Source organism: Mesitornis unicolor, unplaced genomic scaffold, assembly GCF_000695765.1.
Source record: "Mesitornis unicolor isolate BGI_N332 unplaced genomic scaffold, ASM69576v1 scaffold2269, whole genome shotgun sequence".
NCBI lineage: Eukaryota > Metazoa > Chordata > Aves > Mesitornithiformes > Mesitornithidae > Mesitornis > Mesitornis unicolor.
This window is the reverse complement of record NW_010206366.1, coordinates 71,745-91,538: the sequence shown is the minus strand read 5'-3', so window position 1 is coordinate 91,538 and position 19,794 is coordinate 71,745. Positions and strand designations below refer to the sequence as shown.

The window sequence follows — 19,794 nt, the reverse complement described above, 5'->3', positions numbered from 1 at the left end:
ATACACCTGTTTTTTCACATTCACTAGTGGGATTAGCTATTCTCTTCCTTCCTCAGCTCTTCAGTGGGAAGGAGACCTTTCCAGCAGCCACCTCCATTTCTGTATCTTGATCAACACGTTCTCCTGGAGCAGCCTATCATGCCTACACCTGGGAAATCCAGTTTTAAGTGTTTAAGGACAAATATTACAATAAAGCTGTGCAGCAGCAGCATTTGTGTGCAGGCCTGTTGATGTGCATGCTCAAAAATCAGGCAGTCTGAAGCCTGGCAGCCAGATCACTTCCACTTACCTTACATTCAAAGTGTAGTCACCTTCAGTATCACCTTAATGTATTCATGGTTAGAAACAGGTGCCTCCAGAGGTCATGATAGAATCACAGAATCACAGAACGTTAGGGATTGGAAAGGACCTCAAAAGATCATCTAGTCCAATCCCCCTGCCGGAGCAGGAACACCTAGATGAGGTTACACAGGAAGGTGTCCAGGCGGGTTTTGAATGTCTCCAGAGAAGGAGACTCCACAACCTCTCTGGGCAGCCTGTTCCAGTGCTCTGTCACCCTCACTGAGAAGAAGTTTCTTCTCAAATTTAAGTGGAACCTCCTGTGTTCCAGTTTACATCCCTTACCCCTTGTCCTATCATTGTTTGTCACTGAGAAGAGCCTGGCTCCATCCTCGTGACACTCACCCTTTATATATTTATAAACATGAATGAGGTCTCCTCTCAGTCTCCTCTTCTGCAAACTAAAGAGACCCAGCTCCCTCAGCCTTTCCACATAAGGGAGATGCTCCACTAGATAGAAAGCAATTTTGGCAAGCAGGATTGTTATTTGTTTTGCACTCGGTGTAGATGGAGGTTGGGGGTGCTCTTAATGTAGGCACCTTGTGGAGATGTTAAGTAGGATGATCCCAGGTCCAAGTGTTTCTTAAAGAACACCTCAAGCTCTGGGCTGGAATAGGAGAACAAGGTGAATGAAAAATGTTTCATTTGATCTGTTTTCCCCTGTGCTCCAGCAGCGCAGCGACACAAGATGTGTTCCCAGTACAGAGCTGCACATCCTTGCTCTTCACAAAGCTGCTGTGCTGTACAGGCAAGGGGGACTGTCAGGTAGGGCCCATGGATGTGTGGACACAGATCTTCCCTGTCTCTGTGGCAGGCTGGGATGGCCTTGTTAACCATAGGAAGCTCAAACTATGCTCCACAGCTTGGGAGACAGCAACATTATCCTCTTAGTTTTGAGTCCCTGTGATGCCCTCCCTGGCTTGAGTGATGCTGTGGAGCTTATGGTCCAGTTAACCCTGGTGTCCACCACTTCCAAACCCTGAGGAAGAACACTGAGTCATGCTGGTGGCAAGGACCTGACAGGGTACCTGGCATCCCTGTTTAGTCTCTGATGGAGAGTTTAAATTCTAAGGAAAAACAAACAAACAAACAAACAAAACCCCACAAACCAACAAAAAAAACCCAAAACCAAAAAACTCAAACCAAAACAAAAACCCAAACCCAAAATACTGGCACTCTTCCTGCCTCAAATCCCTCTGTGTCACAAGTCTCAGAATACTTTTCCCACCTTCTTCATAGTCACAGCCCTCTCTTGCACTTAGGAGTGCAATGTGAGATAGCACATTGCTTCAGATCAGATGCCATTAGCCATCTAACACTGTTTTAATCAAAATTACTTCTCTTTTTATATGATTAGTGAGCTCACTCTGAGATCCATGCTACTATAGGTTATTCTTAGTGTCTGTAAGAACTCAATACACTTGTACAGTGTTGTAATCTAGTGTAGTGGGAGCTTCAGCCTGCATTGACAAATCCTTCATCTTAGCCTCATGACATGTGCTGAGAAGTAAAAGCTGTGCCTTGTCTAACATGCCAAGACATAAGCACATAGCTGGTTTTATGGGTGCAGCCTGCTGTGCTATTCATGCTTGAAAAATGTTCAATGTCTGTAGACTCTGGTGGACTTTTAATCAAAGTCCTACTCAGCTAAATAAGGGAGGAGGGGACTGAAAATTCTAAAAAAATAACTAGCCTAAAAGACGTATATAAAGAAAACCATCCATTACATTCACTTTCTGGAAAAATCTGTTGCACTCTTCTTTACTCTTCATGATTGCTGCACATACTAAGATATTTATGCTTTTGCTTATGCTATAGAAGGGCTTTATGGACATCTCAGTAGTTCAGATATCCTAGAGAGCACTGTTTTAAAGTTCTTTACTCTTAAGTGCAATAATAGAAGAAATTTAGAAGAATCCTGGGAAGTTAATTTTGTTTCTTTGAACCGAGCATCTATTCCTTAATATTTAATTAGGGGAAAAAAGCCTTGTTATAGTCCATGGGCAGCAGGGACAGTATTTCTGGAAAGACATTAATTGTTAATTCACCGATTGCTGACTGCTACCATTCTGTAGTGTGCACTGTTCAAATTGATTAACCATCTGTTTTTGACTGACTTTTGAAGACCTGACTTTAAATCAAACTCAGAGACAGGAAAGAAATTCAAGGAGAAAAGGCTTGATACTGCAGAGCACAGTTTCAGTTAATACCACCCTGCATTAATTGGCTGTAACATGTTTGACATAAGTGGCTGCTGCAAATACTGCCCTCACCTCATGGCACATAGGCCATTCATTGCTTTGTAAAGTGTAAGAAAAAGCACTTCATAAATACAAATATAAACACATTGCAAGTGGTGCTTGTAAAAGGAAGCAAGGACCTCGTTTCTGGCACGTTGCCTTTTTACACAGAGAAACAAAATTGTTATTCAAACCTAACAGGGGTTTGGCCAATTTAAGAAGCAAGATTTATTGCAGAGTTTCCTTTACTGCTCCAGGATATGATTTCACTTTTGCAGAAGAAAAGAGAGATTATATCATTTACATAACAGGGTAATAAATAAATAACTGGTTACTGAACTTCCAAGTATACTTCCTTATGTGCGCAGATGATAAAAACTACATTCAGATGTTGTTGGTCCCATTTCGCTCCAGAATAGGGGATTTAAGACTGAAATGTCATCCTGAACTCACCCCTTGTGCCTGAATAAATGATAGTGACCTGCTGTGTGAATCGCCTAAGCAGAACCTTGCAGGTTAAAGTGCTCTTCAGGGAAAGGGAAGTCTGAAAACAATTCTGCCTGATATAGCTGTCAGCTCTGTTAACTCTTTCCAGGACATCACCTTTCTCTTAACTGCAGAGAATCCCACAGACTAAATATATGCTCTCTTTTTTCACCAGGTTACCTGGTAAGAAACTTTACAGATAAAAGTAAATGGCTTAAATGGAGAAAATTATTCTGCTTAAGATTGGCTTGACCATCTTTTTCTGAGTTTAGATTTCTCTTGTGCATAAACGTTTGTTCTTTTTCTTCTGACTTTAAGCCAAAATTTTCCAAGCTCTTCTTAAGGTTAGGCTTCTTTCCTTCTCACCCCTCACATCTCAGCTCAGGCTGTTTGGAGGCAGATCCTTTGCTGATGTTATTGACACTTCTCCTGAGCATCTGGAACTTATTAGATAAGACCAAAGATCTGTCTAATCCACTACCTCATGTTGAAAAGCAGCTGGTACAGGGGCTTCACAGGAAGGAGCTTAGGGAAGATAGATTATTTATTCCACATATTTTGCCACATGCTGATATCTAATACTTAGGGATCAGATAAAGCCATGAAGTACATGGTGTTGTACTTTTGCCAAATATTTGGTCTTTCCCTCAAATCCTCTATCTGGTTTAGCTTGGCCTTTTATTCCTCCTCTTCCTTGACACTACGTATCTTGATCAGTCACCAGCCAGACCAAGAGGTTTTGATGTGGTCCAGATTTGGCAATGGTTGGCTGCAAGCAGTTTCCAAAGCTGGGCCTTTGCATCTACAGTGAGAATAAACCTACCATGGCAGACTTCAGCTGCACCTCAACAACACAAAATTTTTAATAGTTTGTTTGGGTTTTTTTTAATCAAGTAATATCTGTTTGAGTCTTTGGTGGTTGCCTTTTCCTACCTTTTTTTCTCTGTAGCTGTGATGACAGGAAATTTTTTATGGGGAGTGGAGTTTTCCCTCTCCTCCTTTGTCTAAATGAAAACAGTGTTTACTCAGGAACTGAACCTTTAAAAAACCCAGCAAATAACTTGAAGCTGTTGATAAATTCATAAGAGTTGTCAAAACTTGGACTCCTCTGTTGCCTTCAGAAAATACCTACTTTTCCCTTAAAATACAGTCTCTGCTTTTGCAGAATTATCCTTTCCCTGCTCTCTTTTAATTTTTTGTTTTATTTTGTTGGCTTTTTTTGGTCTGTGTTTTCTTTATGGTTCTGCTTTGATTTTGGCCAAAGGCCCAATACCTCTAAGTAGGAGCTCTCAAAAGATGTTAGTTTTTTCTTCCTCTCTGTAAGGCTTACTCCTTAATCTCTTCCTTGAAATTATTTTTTGGTCATTCTCCAAGCACCTACGTGTTCTTCTTCCCACTTGCCAGCTCAGCTCTTGTGTAGAGAAAGTGACTTCTAGAATCTAGACTTCTAGAATCTATTGGGTTGGAAGGGACCTTTAAAGATCATCTGGTCCAACCCCCCTGTAGTAAGCAGGGACAATGTTACCAGATCAGGTTGCTTAGAGCCCCATCAAGTCTGATCTTGAATATCTCCAGTGATGGGGCCGCCACCACCTCTCTGGGCAACCTGTTCCAGTGATCTACTACCCTCATATTGAAGAACTTTTTCCTAATATCCAACCTGAATCTACCCTTTTCTAGTCTAAAATAGTCTCATCCTATTACTACATGCCCTAGTGAACAGCTCTTCCCCAAATTTCTTATAGACACCTTTCAGGTACTGGAAGGTCACTATAAGGTCTCCCTGGAGCCTTCTCTTCTCCAGGCTAAGAAGCCCAAACTCTCTCAGCCTGTCTTCGTAGGAGAGGTGCTCCAGCCCTTTGATCATCTTTATGGCCCTGCTCTGCATGTGCTCCAGCACTTCAATGTCCTTTCTGTGTTGGGGACTCCAAAACTGGACGCAGTACTCCAGGTGAGGTCTGACCAGAGCAGAGTAGAGGGGCAGAATCACCTCCCTCGATCTGCTAGCCACACTTCTTGTGATGCTGCCCAAGATGCGGTTGGCCTTCTGGGCTGCAGATGCACATTGATGGCTTATGTCCAGCTTTTTGTCTACTAGTGCTCCCAAGTCCTTTTCCTCAGGGCTGCTTTCCAAGCACGTCATTTCCTAGCTTGTATCAGTAATGGGGATTGTTCTGACCCAGGTGCAGGACTCATGAGGTTCACCTAGGCCCCCTTCTCTACAATCTTATGAGATGGAAACAGACTTTTAAAATACTCTAGCTGAGATGACAGGTAGCTTGTTAGAGTTTTACTCAAAATGTCTTTGTAATTCTGGAGTTCAGTCAGTCTTTGGGCAACAAGCCTGTTTGTGATTGTAATAGAGTGGCAAGGGTCGATGCGTGACACTGTAACAGGCAAGTATGTAGGCATGCCAGAAATTTGCAACAGGGACTCTGAACACACAGGTTGGCAAGAGCTGGACATATTACAAAAGCAGCAACAGGTGGGAACTGGTTACAGTGTGGCCTGTAATCTCTGGCCTCTTGGCTCATCAACTAAGCTATGACAAATGGTTCTGAATCACTGATATGTTCAGTTGCCATTATGGGGAGTGCCATCACAGTACCCAAAGTTTATAGCCACAAGAAATTTGTGCTGCTCCTTCCTTCTCCTCTTTCTCTATACATGATGGTCCTTGATAATCCCTATTTTTTTCCAGTCATTTCACAAACAGTATTACTCATATGCTATGGTTGTTTTGCTCCAGGGAGGAGATCTTTTTGATGCTATTACTTCCACCAACAAATATACAGAGCGGGATGCCAGTGGGATGCTTTACAACCTGGCTAGTGCCATCAAATATCTTCACAGCCTGAACATTGTCCACAGGGATATCAAACCAGAGAATCTACTGGTAAGTGAAGATTTAGTTTTTGGTGTTGTTGATAACTTGAGAGTGTGTGAGAGAAGGTCTGCACTTCTTCCTCCTTCCACACAACCGCCAAGTTTATTTCAGTCTCTTGAGTCATTGGTGTTTTAATTTTAACCTTAGCATTGTAAAGCTCTCCTAAGAATGACAGTTATCACAAAAAGTCCAGTAACATAAGTTGGCATGCCTAGACTGTTCCCTAGGACACAGCAGCAGAGTTGTTCCATGATCACTAGAAGTGACCTTTTAGTAAGCTGCAATATAATGACAAGCTTCCTGTAAATAATAAGGTGTTCTGTCCTCAATAGACCATTGTGTTCTTCTGCAGCTGCCTATGTAATTAGCAGCAGTTCAGTTTTACAAATGTGGTGAGTGTAAATGTTGTGCCCTAATTATGTAGTACATCAGACCACAACCAGGAAGAGACTTCAGTGTCCTTCCTTTCCTTGCTGCATGTCCCAAATAATCCTATAGCACTTTTTAATTAAGCCACTTTCCCAAACAGACAGCCTAAGTCTTCCTTTTCCTGACTGAATCAGTATGAGCCCTATCCATTGAAGACAATGGAAAACTTAGCCTGACAGTTAGCCCTTCTGAAAATTTTGTGTTCTTCAATGTGGCAAATGTGTTCTCCAACTGACATAATTTTATTTCTTCTGAGAAATTAATTTCTACCAATTATTTCATTCTCTCTGAGTTTTCCCAATTTTGCTGACATGTTCCAGTATCAAGACGTCCCAATTCTCCATATATTCTGTAACCATAAAAGATACCTTAAATCTCAGTTCTTCCAGTTGTGTGCTCTCTGCTGTAATTTAGAACATTTAGTCCTGCTTGATACTGAAGAGGTTTTATGGGTAAATTGACTCAAATAAATCTTACTAAACTTTCAGTGAATTTTACAGTTGAGGTTCCTCTAATGGCAGGTGCTTTATAGTTCTGGATGAGGAAGTAGCCTGGCCTTATTTTCCTAGAAACTGCTAAAAACCAGTTGGGTAGAAGTTTCACAAGACATTAATGATTGGTACTCCATTAGCAGCCTTAAGTTGATGTTCATAGGTGGCTACATGCAGAAGTTATGACAGGCACATTTCAGGATTCATTAATGCTGTGACTTGGACTATGCAGGGAGGGGCTTGGTCTGGGGAAAGGCTTGCCCTGCTGTTGTCTTGACATGTCTTGAAATGCCTTAAGTCAGGCAACAGTAGAGCCAAGCTTTTAGGGGAAGAAAGAAAGGTAGGCAAGAGGTGGAGGCAACAAGGAGAGGATTAAATTTGCCTGCCCAGCTGACTCTGGTAGTTACCCATCACCAGGAATGACTACACTCTTTACCTTGTAGCTGAATTGTTTCTGAGTGATTTTTCCTATGTTGTCCCTATGAAAAGGTCCTGTGCTGATATTGATACTGAGCAGTGAGGATGCAGCACTTAACCTTTTGCAGCATCGTAACTCTCAAAGGCCAGCATTTGATTTAGAAATTTTTTTAATTCTCTAATTTTTATCAGGTTCTTGAAAGAAACAAATGCTGTTTTAGAAGAGGACTTTGGGACCAGCCATACCTGGGTGCTGCCCCTGTCTCTGACACTGGCTCGCTGTGCCCTTAATGTCTCTTGGCCTTTCTACTTTTACCTTCCTATCTGTCAAAAGGAATGGGTAGTTCCTTTTATCACAAGATTGCAATTAGGGTTATTTTCATGGCATTTATAAAACACTTGCAAAATGCCATATGGGTCTTAGCCTTTCTGCTGCTGAAGGCCTTCTGTTGCCTTCTGTAGCCTGCTTTTTGCTAGCAGCTCTGTAACGCTTTTCTAAGTGGTCATGGCAGGATTTTTCCCTTGTTCTTGTGCTGTTGCTTTCACACCATTACTGTCACGGTTTTAAACCTGCAAACCCCGGTAGTGTCACAGCAGGTTCTTCTGGACACCAATGTGAGAATCAGCCCTTTCTCCTCCCTTTTCCTACCTGTGGGTTGTAGCTTTAGGTTTCTGGGAGCTTATATGAGGGTTGCCCAAAGCAGAGGAACTAATGAGGGGACAGCATTTTCTCCAATCAATGTGTGCTCCCAGACTACCAGCCCCATTAGCAGGAAAAAAAACAACAGGGAGGATGAGCAGGGCCTGTCAAAAGTTATAGAAAAATATGGGTGTGCGAAGGGGAATATGCTGCTCTTGAAGGGGTGCCCAGAGGAGGATGCTCATTTGGAGCCTCCTCTTTGCATCTCTGCCGAGCTGGCCACTGGGGAGAGCTTTCCCTTTCCCTTCCTTCTTTCTCTCCTTTGTTCTTTCCTTTTCCCCAAAAGTAACTTTCACCCCTAGAGCTGATGTGTGCCATTAGCTATAGACCCTACTGATAAATCTTTGCATGTGCGAACCTGCCTCAATGTTCTATGTGCAACACCAGTTGTTTCTATAGGTGGTTAAATAATCCTTCTATCCTCGAGGCATGCAAAGCCCACCTAACAGTCAATTCTCCAAGAGTTTAGGGTACACTGAATATCTGTGATTTTTTTAGTTGTTTTTTTTTTGTTCTATAACGAGTGTCTTCCATGTTTTAATTGGAACATTTTTCATAATTGCTGCTATTTAGCACGTTTATTTTGTCAAGTCATGGGATGTCTTTATGGCCATATAATAAACCCTAGAGAACAACTGCTCTGACTGTTGCCATCTGCACTGATCACAAGAGCAGCTTAGAAAATACTGACAGTCTTTATAGTAATAGGATACATATGGTGGCACACAATTATGTGTGGCTGCATTCAATTAGTGTTGTACAATTACACAGTTTTATTGCTTAGTTAAAACAGTGAAAGCACTACATAGTGGGTAATTTGCACTAATCCCCATTTCTTTAATTGCCCTTCAGTATTTAAATGCAGTGGAACATATATCGCATTTGTTCTGAATAACATGAGCATTAAATTATCTTTCACATTCCTTGACTGGCAAGTAACATACCACAGCTTCACATTGGGCTCCTTTTTATATGGAGTTATAACAGGGTGAGGAAAAGTTACTTTCTTCAGTTTTACAAGTCAAATGAAGTAGTTTTCCAAGGAAACCAATTCCTGGAAACAGATGAGGCAAAATACTAGAAAATGCACAGTACCAAACTTTGTGCATTGGTAAATATTGCCAAACAAGCCTTTTCCGTAATTAATTTCTAGGTTATATGAGCCATACAAGGTGTGATCTGTTGAAGGAAGGAACTTATGAACATTCACTAGGTTAACACAACTCATAGAGAGCTTTGTAAATGATAACCTCATGAAATAGAATATGAGATGCTAATTAGACTAGATTCAGCTCAGTGTCTAAGTGCACACTTTACATTTTTCAGCAAGTGAATATTTAAAGCTTTAGTGTCTAGCCTTTAATTAAAACTGTTGTTGAAATTAGATTTATCACTGCCGTTTCAGAGAGCACTTTCCTTAGTTTCAGGAACCAGATGTATTTAACAATCTGTGTTTTTAATAAAACCATAATTGCTCTTTTTCTCAGTGCTTTTCTATAAGCCTATCTTTTTTTTCTGGCTTAGTAGCAAAGAAATGTGAATCCAGATCAAGCTTCTGGTCCTCTTAAAGATCCAGTAATATTAAAAATAACATAAGGAAAGGAGAATAATTTTGTGTATTCTGAATGTCTTCTTGTGACTGTACCACCTGGTAGCAGGGATTCAGGACAGAGAGGGGTTTTCTCTCTAGACATGACTAACATTAACAAATAAGAAACTGGGAAAACTATATATTTCTGTAGGAGACTATAGAGGAGAAACTATATATTTATCAATAATACTGATTAGTATGAGCTGTAGCAGATCTGTAGCAAACAGTGGTGAATGACTCCAGGGTTTCATTTTTGCACCAAGTGAACTGTTCAAGGGAACATAGTAGAATTTATTGTATTTTTGTAAGAAAAAAGTGAGGATTTTCCTCTGCAAACAGTTGTAGATAACAGGGATTTCTGATGTAAGAGAAGCTAGTCAAGAAGGGCATTAAGAATGATTTTGGGTTTGATTGTGAAGTATGATGTCTTCTATTTTTGTGCAGTGTTACTGCTAATTGTTATCAGGATATCACTATTGGTTAGCCAGACTGCACAGAGCTTTGATTTGGGTTGCAAAATAACAAAGTGATGTGTATATACTTTAAGAAGGCCTCCTGTAGGCTGTTTCCATTCTTTAAGGTGCTGGCTGCTATGGTAAGCAACATTACGCAGCAACATAAACAATTTCAAAATAGTAAACAAGATCCCAAACCAGCAGCTGGATTAAAGCCAGACTAGACACAGTCTAGTGTTTAATTTAGATACATGTTAGTCTTTTTTCATTTTAGACATTTTTTGGTAAGTTTTCAATGTTTGCAGGTTTGGAGTTGTTCTTTTGCATTGAGCCAGCTTTCAAAATTTTGTATTTTTTAATGATGTTTCTAGCTTTTTTCTTGTGACTAGATCTCCCTTTGCATCCATAAAAACACATGAAAGATCGTGTTGCTGCTGTGAAGACCATGTTTTAAGATGGGAAATTCACTTGTACTCATTAACAGCCCTACCTGTGTTCATTGATGATGATGGTAACATATCACTAGGACACTGACTGGTGTTTAACAGTCACTGAGGGAGAGGACAGAGTTTCTAGTTGAAATAGTCCAGCCAGGTTTGTGTCTTGTGACTGCAATACACAGGGAAGAATCTGTTGCTGCTATCAGTGCAATCACTGGTCTGTTATCTAAGAAGTTGAATTTTCTCTGAGTCTTTAATCTCTGTGCAAGTAAAATTAATAAACTCAAAAACCCTACACTGTGAATTGACTGTCAGTGAGTACTTAACCTAGAAATGTCACTGCTGGAAGGCTACACCTTTGCTTCTGGGCTTTAGCTTCTAGCAAGTAGTATGTCCTTTGTTGGCCAGGTAACAAGGTCTTTCCCAAGCACGTCCAGGGGAAGTTGTCCACATTGTCTGTGAATTTTCAAATCATGCATTGAAAATAGGTTGTAGGTGAGAAAGTGAAAAAAGACTGTAAACTAGAAGGAACATTTCAAGTAGTTAGTAAATTATATAGTAGTTACCTTGATGTTATTGTGTTAAACCTTTTAATTTTCCTCCTGATTTAGGTTTATGAACACCAAGATGGAAGCAAGTCCCTGAAGCTAGGAGACTTTGGTCTAGCAACAATTGTGGATGGACCTCTATATACTGTCTGTGGGACCCCAACATATGTAGCTCCAGAAATCATTGCTGAAACTGGGTAAATCACTGCTAGTGATGATTCATTAGTGTTTACACAGTGGAGGATGTTCCTGCCAGTGTGCCAGGCAGGAGTTCTTGCAATTAAGGTTTTTATGCTTAATTATTTAAAAAAAAATTTAGTTGGAAGGGACCTCTGAAGGCTATCTTGTCCAAACCAGCTCAGCCCAGGACAAACTTTGGAGTTTTATCAGCTTCCTCTGCCAGTTGTAGACCTCAAACTTCTCAGCTTAACTCTGAGTTACTAAGTAGCCATTTGCAGGTACAATAAAAGTAATTCTTAAGCTGTCCCAGAGACTTCTAACCACCATTTACCTAATTTTAGTTTGTTATCACACAGTGTCCTCTTCTTCTGATTTGTTCCACAGAGTAAGTTCTTGTTGGCTTGAGCAGCCTGTGACACTTTTGCAGGTTTTGTGTTGGTAGACATCACTGTCTAACTCAAGAATACAGCACAACATCTACTGTGCTCTCCTACATTCTGACCTGATGTGGTTTTAAGTTGTAAATGTAAAAAAGATTTGAAAGCAGAATTAGAATAGATAGGTAAGACACAGAGAAAGTTCAGATGAGAATATATAAGAAATTATTAATAATTCTGAAAATTTTTCTTCTGATCCTGTACTGTAGTTCATAGAAATTGGATGTCTATAACCATGTCTCTCACACTTCTAGATATGGCTTGAAGGTGGACATCTGGGCAGCGGGTGTGATTACTTACATCCTGCTCTGTGGTTTTCCTCCATTCCGTGGGTATGGACTGATCTATTCAACCATCCTTGTTCTGTGAATTGATGCCTGTGCTGCTTTTGCATTAAGCACAGAGATTCCCACTGGAAAAAAGTTCTCTGCTTGTAGGGCTTGTTTTTTCCTGTGCTTTGCATAGTAACTTACACAATCCCCATAAATGTCTGTGATTTCACTGTAAAATCTCTGTCTCATGTTTGTTTATTTTAGTTTAAACTTCATTGCATTGCAAAACCAGAGCCTCCATTATGGGTTCTGGGTGCCTTTGCCTGATGTTTAAAATACACAGTGAAATAAGCATCTTCTTTCATGGCCCAAATACGACATATTTTGTAGTCAGTAAAAGGTAACTAAAATGTAAGCCACTTAATAAGGACATGGCAGATCTTTTCTCTCACTCAAAAGAATTGCAAAGTTGTTAACAATCCTAAAGACAAGCAAGTTACCTCGGAAAGAATTTACCAAATACACTTTGTTTTATGATCTCACCATTTCAAACCAAGGTTGCATGCTTGGAGAGAGCCAACAGCTTCCAAAAGCATACAAAGGGATCACCAATTAAAAGCAATTTCAAGAAGCCTATTGCACCCAGCTCTGGAAATAATTTCTTTGTGGTTTTTGTTGTTGTTTTGTTTGGTTTTTACTTTACAGAAGTGGAGATGACCAAGAAGTGCTTTTTGATCAGATTTTGATGGGACAGGTGGATTTTCCATCTCCATATTGGGACAACGTTTCTGACTCCGCAAAGGTGGGTTTTATAGTTGATGATACTTTCTTCTCCAATATTATTCCAAGTGCCAGTATCTAATGCATGTTGTTCTTTCAGTATGTTGTTGTTTGATCACTGTCTTCCTGTTAGACTCCAGGTGGTTCTGAAATGGACCCCATCTCTGTATGATGTCTCACACAACAGAGACACCAGCAGCCTTTACTGATCAAGAAAAAATTTAAGTAACTTTTCCTGACCTAGACTTCTGAGCCTGAAAGCAGCCTGGGACCATGCTTTATATGTAATTATGATGGGGACCAGGTACCAACCTGGAACCTTTGAATATTAGGTAATAATATTATAGGGAGGCTGTTTTCCACTTATTTATCCCATTTGATGATATGTCTGTTGATTGTTTCTGTCAAAGAACCAGGCCTGCATTGCCTGTAACTCGTTAATGTTGTCCATGTGGTATGAAATACAGACTTGATCTGGCCACCAGTTCATGGGCTGTAGCCTTTTGGCACATAACACAAAGGAAGTAGAGCCTGAGGTGTGCTAATGCATATACAGTCCTTTTCAGATACAAATCCTGACATAGTCCAGTATAATTGCAGAGCAAATCAAGTGTTTTAATTCTCATTAGTGCACAGGAACAACGGTTGAACTCAGATTTTCTAGGAATCTGACATTCACCTTAGCCATAAGTATAAATAAATATATATGGAGAGAAAATACACACGTGTATGTAAAAAACAAACAAACAAACAAAACAAAACAAACCCATGAAACTATTCATATGGTCATCCAGTAGATAATTAATTTCTGCCAGTTTACTTCTGTAGCCTGTAACATGAATCCAGGCAAAATTGTCACAGAATCACAGAATCACAGAATCGCTCGGTTGCAAAAGACCTCTGAGATCATCATGTTCAGCAGTTCCTGTTTACCCACTAAACCATGTCCTTAAGTACCTCATCTACCCGCTTTTTAAATACATCCAGGGATGGTGACTCCACCACCTCCCTGGGTAGCCTGTTCCAGCTTCTGACGACCCTCTCAGTAAAGAACTTTCTCCTTATCTCTAACCTGAACCTCCCTTGGCACAGCTTGGTGCCATTTCCCCTTGTTCTATCCCCCATCACCTGGGAGAAGAGACCAGCACCCACCTCTCTACAACCTCCCTTGAGGTAGTTGTACGTGGTGATGAGGTCTCCCCTCAGCCTTCTCTTTCTGTATCTTTCAGTGTGACAGTGTTTAACTAATAACAGCAACAAAAAAAAGTGACATTTGGAGATTGAAGCGTGTAATGAAAGTAGCGTTCTACATGCTGAATCTCCATTCTTTGGAAGGTTACATCCTGCCTTTATAGATGTGTGGAGGGTGATCAGGACTAGTGTTCTAGCCTGTTTATATAGTGAGGTTAACAAACGAGATACAGCCATGGAGTTGGAAGAAGTCCTTTAAACTGCATCGTTGTGTTATAGCAGGCTTTATTTCATAGCATCATTAATGAGAACTCTGCAAGTCTTTTGCCAGTGGTGTTCTCCTGTGAAACTCCTTCTTCCAAATAGTTCAGTCTAAAATTTCTGGTTTGAATTGTTAGCCTTCTTAGCTTCTCCTTGTCACTAAGAATTATTAACTTTAGTCTTTGCTGATACCCCTTTATTTGCTGTCATACTTGCCATCATGTTTTCTGTGCACTCTACTTACTGGTGGAATTAGATATATGTTTATTTACATGCCAGTTGAAAACTAGGTAATTGCAGAGGAAATCAGAGGATGAAAAATAATGTTTTAAAGTGTTTTTATCTTCTATGTAATTTACACAAGAGCTTAAAGTAAAATTCCGGATTTGCTGGCTTTTTTCCTATAGAGAAATTGGTTTGTTTTTTTAATGGGAAGCTAACGTAATTTCATGCAACCATCTGTTTTGTACATTGTGTATTAAGTGCTTTTCTCTTCAGCAGTGTCTACAGAATGGTAACTCAGAACTATCTTCTAGCTTTTCAAGGTACTGTTAGATATTGATTTAAAAGTTCAGCTTGAAGTTCAGCAGTTCATAGTTGTTCTTTATTTTTTAAATAATGTATTTCTGCAGTTGGTAATTCATTCTCTCTTTGAGCACTCTTACATGATCAGTTGAAAAGCACTTTACTGAATTAAATGTTGATTTGTTCTTTAAACATGTCCTTTAAATTTGACCCTATATTCCATTTCTCAGGAACTTATCACAATGATGCTTCAAGTAGATGTAGATCTGCGATTCTCAGCCTTGCAAGTTCTTGAGCATCCATGGGTTAATGTAAGTATTTTCAGGCTTGAAGATGCTGCTTGTAATTTGGCATCTTTGAGCTCTTTTCTGTCAAGTCCTTTCTACGCCCTTTTGGAGCCAGCACATTCTAAAAATGCCACAGATTTAACTGGAAATAAGCTGGGTTACAGGCTGGTTTAGTATATCATGTGTACCTTGGAGTATTCACTATTTTATGCAAGCTCAGCTGCATTTTCTCTGAAATATTTTGGGCCAGTTTTTCAACATATCTCAACCACACTTGACAGATTTATACCTCTAACAACCAGCTTGTGAGTTCACTGACACATTTTGCTCTCCTAAAATCAAATGGACACAAAAATCTGACAGTCATCACTAAGATCTATTGAAACATAGTCCATAGTGTTAAGCCTACTTGACCCACCATGAAACAGGTAAATCTTTAGAATCATATTTAGCTTCTGTGTGTGCAGTCATATCCATTTAATCTGAGCTACCATGAAATAGCTATTTATGTATCCTGACTTGTGTCTAAGCGACTGGACATTTGCCATAAAAGTGGTAATCAGCAAGGTGGCATACAGATAAATCTTGCGGAGAATGAAGAGATTTCTCTTTTACTAATGTTGAGACAAGGACACTACTTAATATTTGTTATTTATTTCATACTATTTAGTATGTCTTAAAATATTTGGATAACAAGAAAGAAAAATTGGAGAAAATCCAGATTCTACTTTGGAAGGGAAGATTGAGAAAAGAAATACAATTGGGAGAAGAATTAAAGGAGGCAGAAATAATATTTCATTTTGTTTGTTGCAAGTTTGAGTGTACAGTCCTCTCTGGAATACTCTTTGGTCCCTTAGCTGCCGTGTTCAAAGTCTTTTTCTCACTAAAACATTATTCTGAAAATTCAAATACACAGTAACCTCAAATGTTAATCTTTTTTTTAATTAAAGTGTCCTCCATATAACCCAGCATAGTGGTGACCAGTGTTTACCAAGTGTTTACCAAGTATACACTTTAGTCTTGGAGTCTCCCTTACTGCCCAAACCATTTTTTTAAATTGCAAATACTGTTATCATGCACAGCACTGCTGCAGTGTACAAAGAGTGCAAGGGTCCAGGACAAAATCTTTTCATTTTTAAGATGACATTCAAGCAGCTGAAATATTAATTTTCATTAGTGCCAGGTGCTGTCCTTGGACACAGGGTTCTTTCACAGCTTTTAATGACTTTTGGTGACTGAGGTCTTTGAGGGAGAAGGGTGGGTGGGGATTTCTGGAGTGCTGTCGAGGAAGTGATGGGAGTGACTGATCAGAAGCCTCAGATAAGCCAGGTCACCCATGATGTTAGTCTGCACACTGCTGCTGAGTTTACTGAAACATCACTCGTTTACACCACATAAGGATGTGGTTACTAATCTTCCCCTTCTTCTGAAAAATACATTGGAACTGTTAATGCTCCCCTCAAACACCTTTTTTTAGGTTTGGTTTTTTTTTTTCATCAATTACACCTCGATATATTTTAGGAAGCCATTTTAGCATGACACAAGGGTCTGCTCCTTGCCCTCACTAGTGTCTGCTGATGGGAAGAGACAGGGAAAGGGGCCTGGGGCTAAACACTCCAGAGCTCCAGGAACCAAAACATGAGCTCTGGTTACTGAAGCACCCTGGCAAATTCCTGGCTTTCTGTGCTATAAGTTAAAATGTGGAGCCCTTTGCCAGAGGATGCTGTAGAGGCCAAAATAAATGGATTCAAAAGGGAGTTTGATACATTTTTGGAGGATGAGCCCCTTGATTCCTATTAAATATGGTGCTCTGGATACAACTCTTGACTCACAAAGTACTTAAGTACTTGGTTGGCAGAAACTAGAGGATATACCAGTGAAAATTCAAGATCTACTTATCTTCCTTAAATGTACTATTTCATAAACAGTGACTATGATGCATTGTTGGAAATGGGATACTGTGTTCAATTCACCTTGGGTCTAGCTCTGCTGCACTTCTCTTGATTTTATGCTGATTATAATGAAAATCTGTAGTAGTTCTTTCCATAAATAAGTGAAATGAACATTCCATGACCATTCTGTAATTTATTCTTTTCTGTCCAATTGCTGCTTTTAGCAACTGAAATGAGTTGGTATTTTGTGTTCAGCAATACACTAATGGAAGTTCATAACGCAGATCAAAACCTCTTTTGAATTCTCTTATGTATCCTCCAGATATTTTTTCTGGAAGCTGAAAGGCCAGCACTGGGACCAGTTCAGGAAAGTGCTTGATTTAACACATTCCAAATGTTGCTCCTATTTCAAGGGATCACACATGGAAGTGCTTAATATTAGGCATAAAATTAACTAGATGACACTAAAATCCTCACTCACTTCGGGAGGAATAAGAACATGGCTGAGTTGAAACAGGTGCTTAAATGCTTTCATGAAAAAGAACACTTTGCTGAAGTGGGTCTGAGAAGTATGCAGTAGGTCCTAGCAGGGACAGCCTGCCTGTGTACAGAGGCGGGATGGTACATCAGTGTGAGATCCAACCTCGCATCCCCATACCATCACCTGCTTGGCCAGCTGCAAGTCTGTCACACAACCTCCCTCATTTTCCCAGCTTCAGGATGGGGAATTAATAGACTAATGGAATCATATACTAATCTCTGTTTGTAAAAAGCTCTGTGATCTATGTGTCATAGTTACCTGAGCAATTATCTGCAACTTTTGTAAAATACTGTCTTTCTGAGAAGAAATGGCATGTGGAGTTTTAACCTAACACTCCATTTCCCCATATAACCTGTTTAAATACTTTTCTGTGGCATCAAATGCTGGACTTGACTTTTCCTTTTCTTATTTTGGTTTTGAACCTGTTCATAGAGTTGTAAACTTGTGGCTAAAATACTGCATAGGACAGTTGGCTTGAAAGGCAGGCATGTGCTTTCTTTAACAATTTTAAGAAATATTTTCTCTCTTTAATCAAACCTTTGCTAGAAGTGTTCTAACTGCTTACACTGTATAAAACCACTTTGTAGATTGTAGATAACCATTCTGCTTTATAGCTGCTTACTCTGTGATTACTCGGTAAATTGCTGAGATTCCTGGAATGTGCTTTGACAGTTTCAGTAGGAGCCAACCCTCATTTTGGTTTCAGTTTTTGCTATAAAAATAGCTGGAATCCTCTTGGAAACTGCAAAACTTGTTATGGTCAGAGTCAGACCAGCAAAGTAGTTCCTATGTCAATAATATCCCAGCTGTTTTCACTTCAAAACAACAAAACCTGAAAAGATGTTGGCTACGTGCCACTGCCACAGATGGAGATCTTGAATTCTAAATGCAATTCAGCAGCGGTTCCTTGCCCCCTCCGTTTAGTTTATTTGGATTTGTCTCTCCTATGCAGTACACTTAGACCTGGAAACAAATCCATCAGTTGATACTTCCCCTACAGGGACCCCAGCTCTTTCCATTACCTGCTCAAATTCTTTGCAAAAACGAAAGAATTGTAAAGGAGGCGGGAAGCTTGAGGTCTGGCATTTTAAACATTAATGATATTGATAACCTGAATTATATTATACAAGTTACAGGACAAACCTACTCTCTTTTTGCTGTATAAGTAGTAAATATTTCCTAATATGGCTTTGAGCAGTTAATGCTGAAAGAGATGGATTGCATTCTGTAATTCCTTCTCTGTTAAAAATAATCAATATAGAACGTGGTACATCGTTGCTGGAGGAGGATGACACACAACAACCTAAAAAGAATTAGGGAAACTGGAGCTTTTACATATTTCATTAACCATGTCTGCCTTGGAAATTTGTGTGCATAAGAAATGTATAGTAATAAACTGAACATCTGTAAGGAAGCTAATTCTAAAAGGCATTTCTTATTTGGCAGCTGCACTACTTTTGGTTACACCCTAGGACACTGCCCAAAGAAAAATTTCGTTGTAATCCTTAAAGGAAGCAGAGTCCAAAAGCTTTTCCAGCACTTCTATTTGCTCCAATTTTCTGCTATAATTTATATAATGACCTATTCATTTGACACTTTTAGGCTTGGAAAGTAAAGCTCTTGTGACCAACTTGTGAAATGGATCTGAGTGCTTTAGGGCAGTAAGGGTCGGGGAATCCTGAACTTCATTCCATCTTTTTAACACTTCTTTTTGCTTTGAGTGGCAATGTTTCCTGCCATAGAGAACAATGATAATATGAAAGCTGTGTTTATTAATTACTCAATTGTCGCCAAGACCCTCTGCCTCCTTTTTTTTTTTTAATTTTTATTTTTATTTCATGCAAATAGACCATGAAAGGTATTTTGTGGAGGCTAATTAAAAAAAATATGTCTTAAGATCCCAAGCAGTTTACACTGTACAGGTGAAAACTCTAATTCTGGACCAGTTTTCGAACTATCAAAGGATTTTGACTGCTCAACTTGTGAGACATGCTCAGGAGAGCACTTTCAGAGCATTAGCAGTTAACATTTTCTGGAACTCATGTCCCTTTAAAGATCCCAGAGCTGAGTACCAAAGATCATACTCGTCATCTTTAAAAGAGCTTGTCCTGACTGCTAAAGCTGAGATGAAATTCTGTGATCCTAACCCACTGCAAGAAGTAGTTCCTATAGCAAAAGTTTAAAATAAGGGAAAGGAACAGTTAATCTTGTTGGGGGCTGACATCCTTCCCATTACAACAACCTGATGAAATTCTTGTTAGCAATGTTTAGCCTGTTCTCGAATTCTGCAACTTACCCTGCTGATTCTAGTGAATCTGATGTTTTGGAGTTTTTTTCACTCCTTGCCTTTTTAAACTGCAGAGCAGCTTGTTTTGTATGTAGTTCAACAGCTGCCATCTTTCACC

General features: G+C 39.7%; 1 protein-coding gene across 2 annotated transcripts in view; it reads left to right on the top strand.

Annotated features, from left to right (window-relative positions):
* DCLK1 (doublecortin-like kinase 1) overlaps positions 1–19,794 on the top strand; it is a 64,797-nt gene that overhangs the window by 26,822 nt on the left and 18,181 nt on the right. For both annotated transcript variants that reach the window (XM_010191706.1, XM_010191707.1), the window contains exons 7-11: positions 5,815–5,961; positions 11,087–11,220; positions 11,895–11,972; positions 12,618–12,714; positions 14,900–14,980. In XM_010191706.1, the coding sequence (XP_010190008.1) occupies positions 5,815–5,961; positions 11,087–11,220; positions 11,895–11,972; positions 12,618–12,714; positions 14,900–14,980 (537 nt within the window). The remainder of the gene's footprint in view (positions 1–5,814; positions 5,962–11,086; positions 11,221–11,894; positions 11,973–12,617; positions 12,715–14,899; positions 14,981–19,794) is intronic.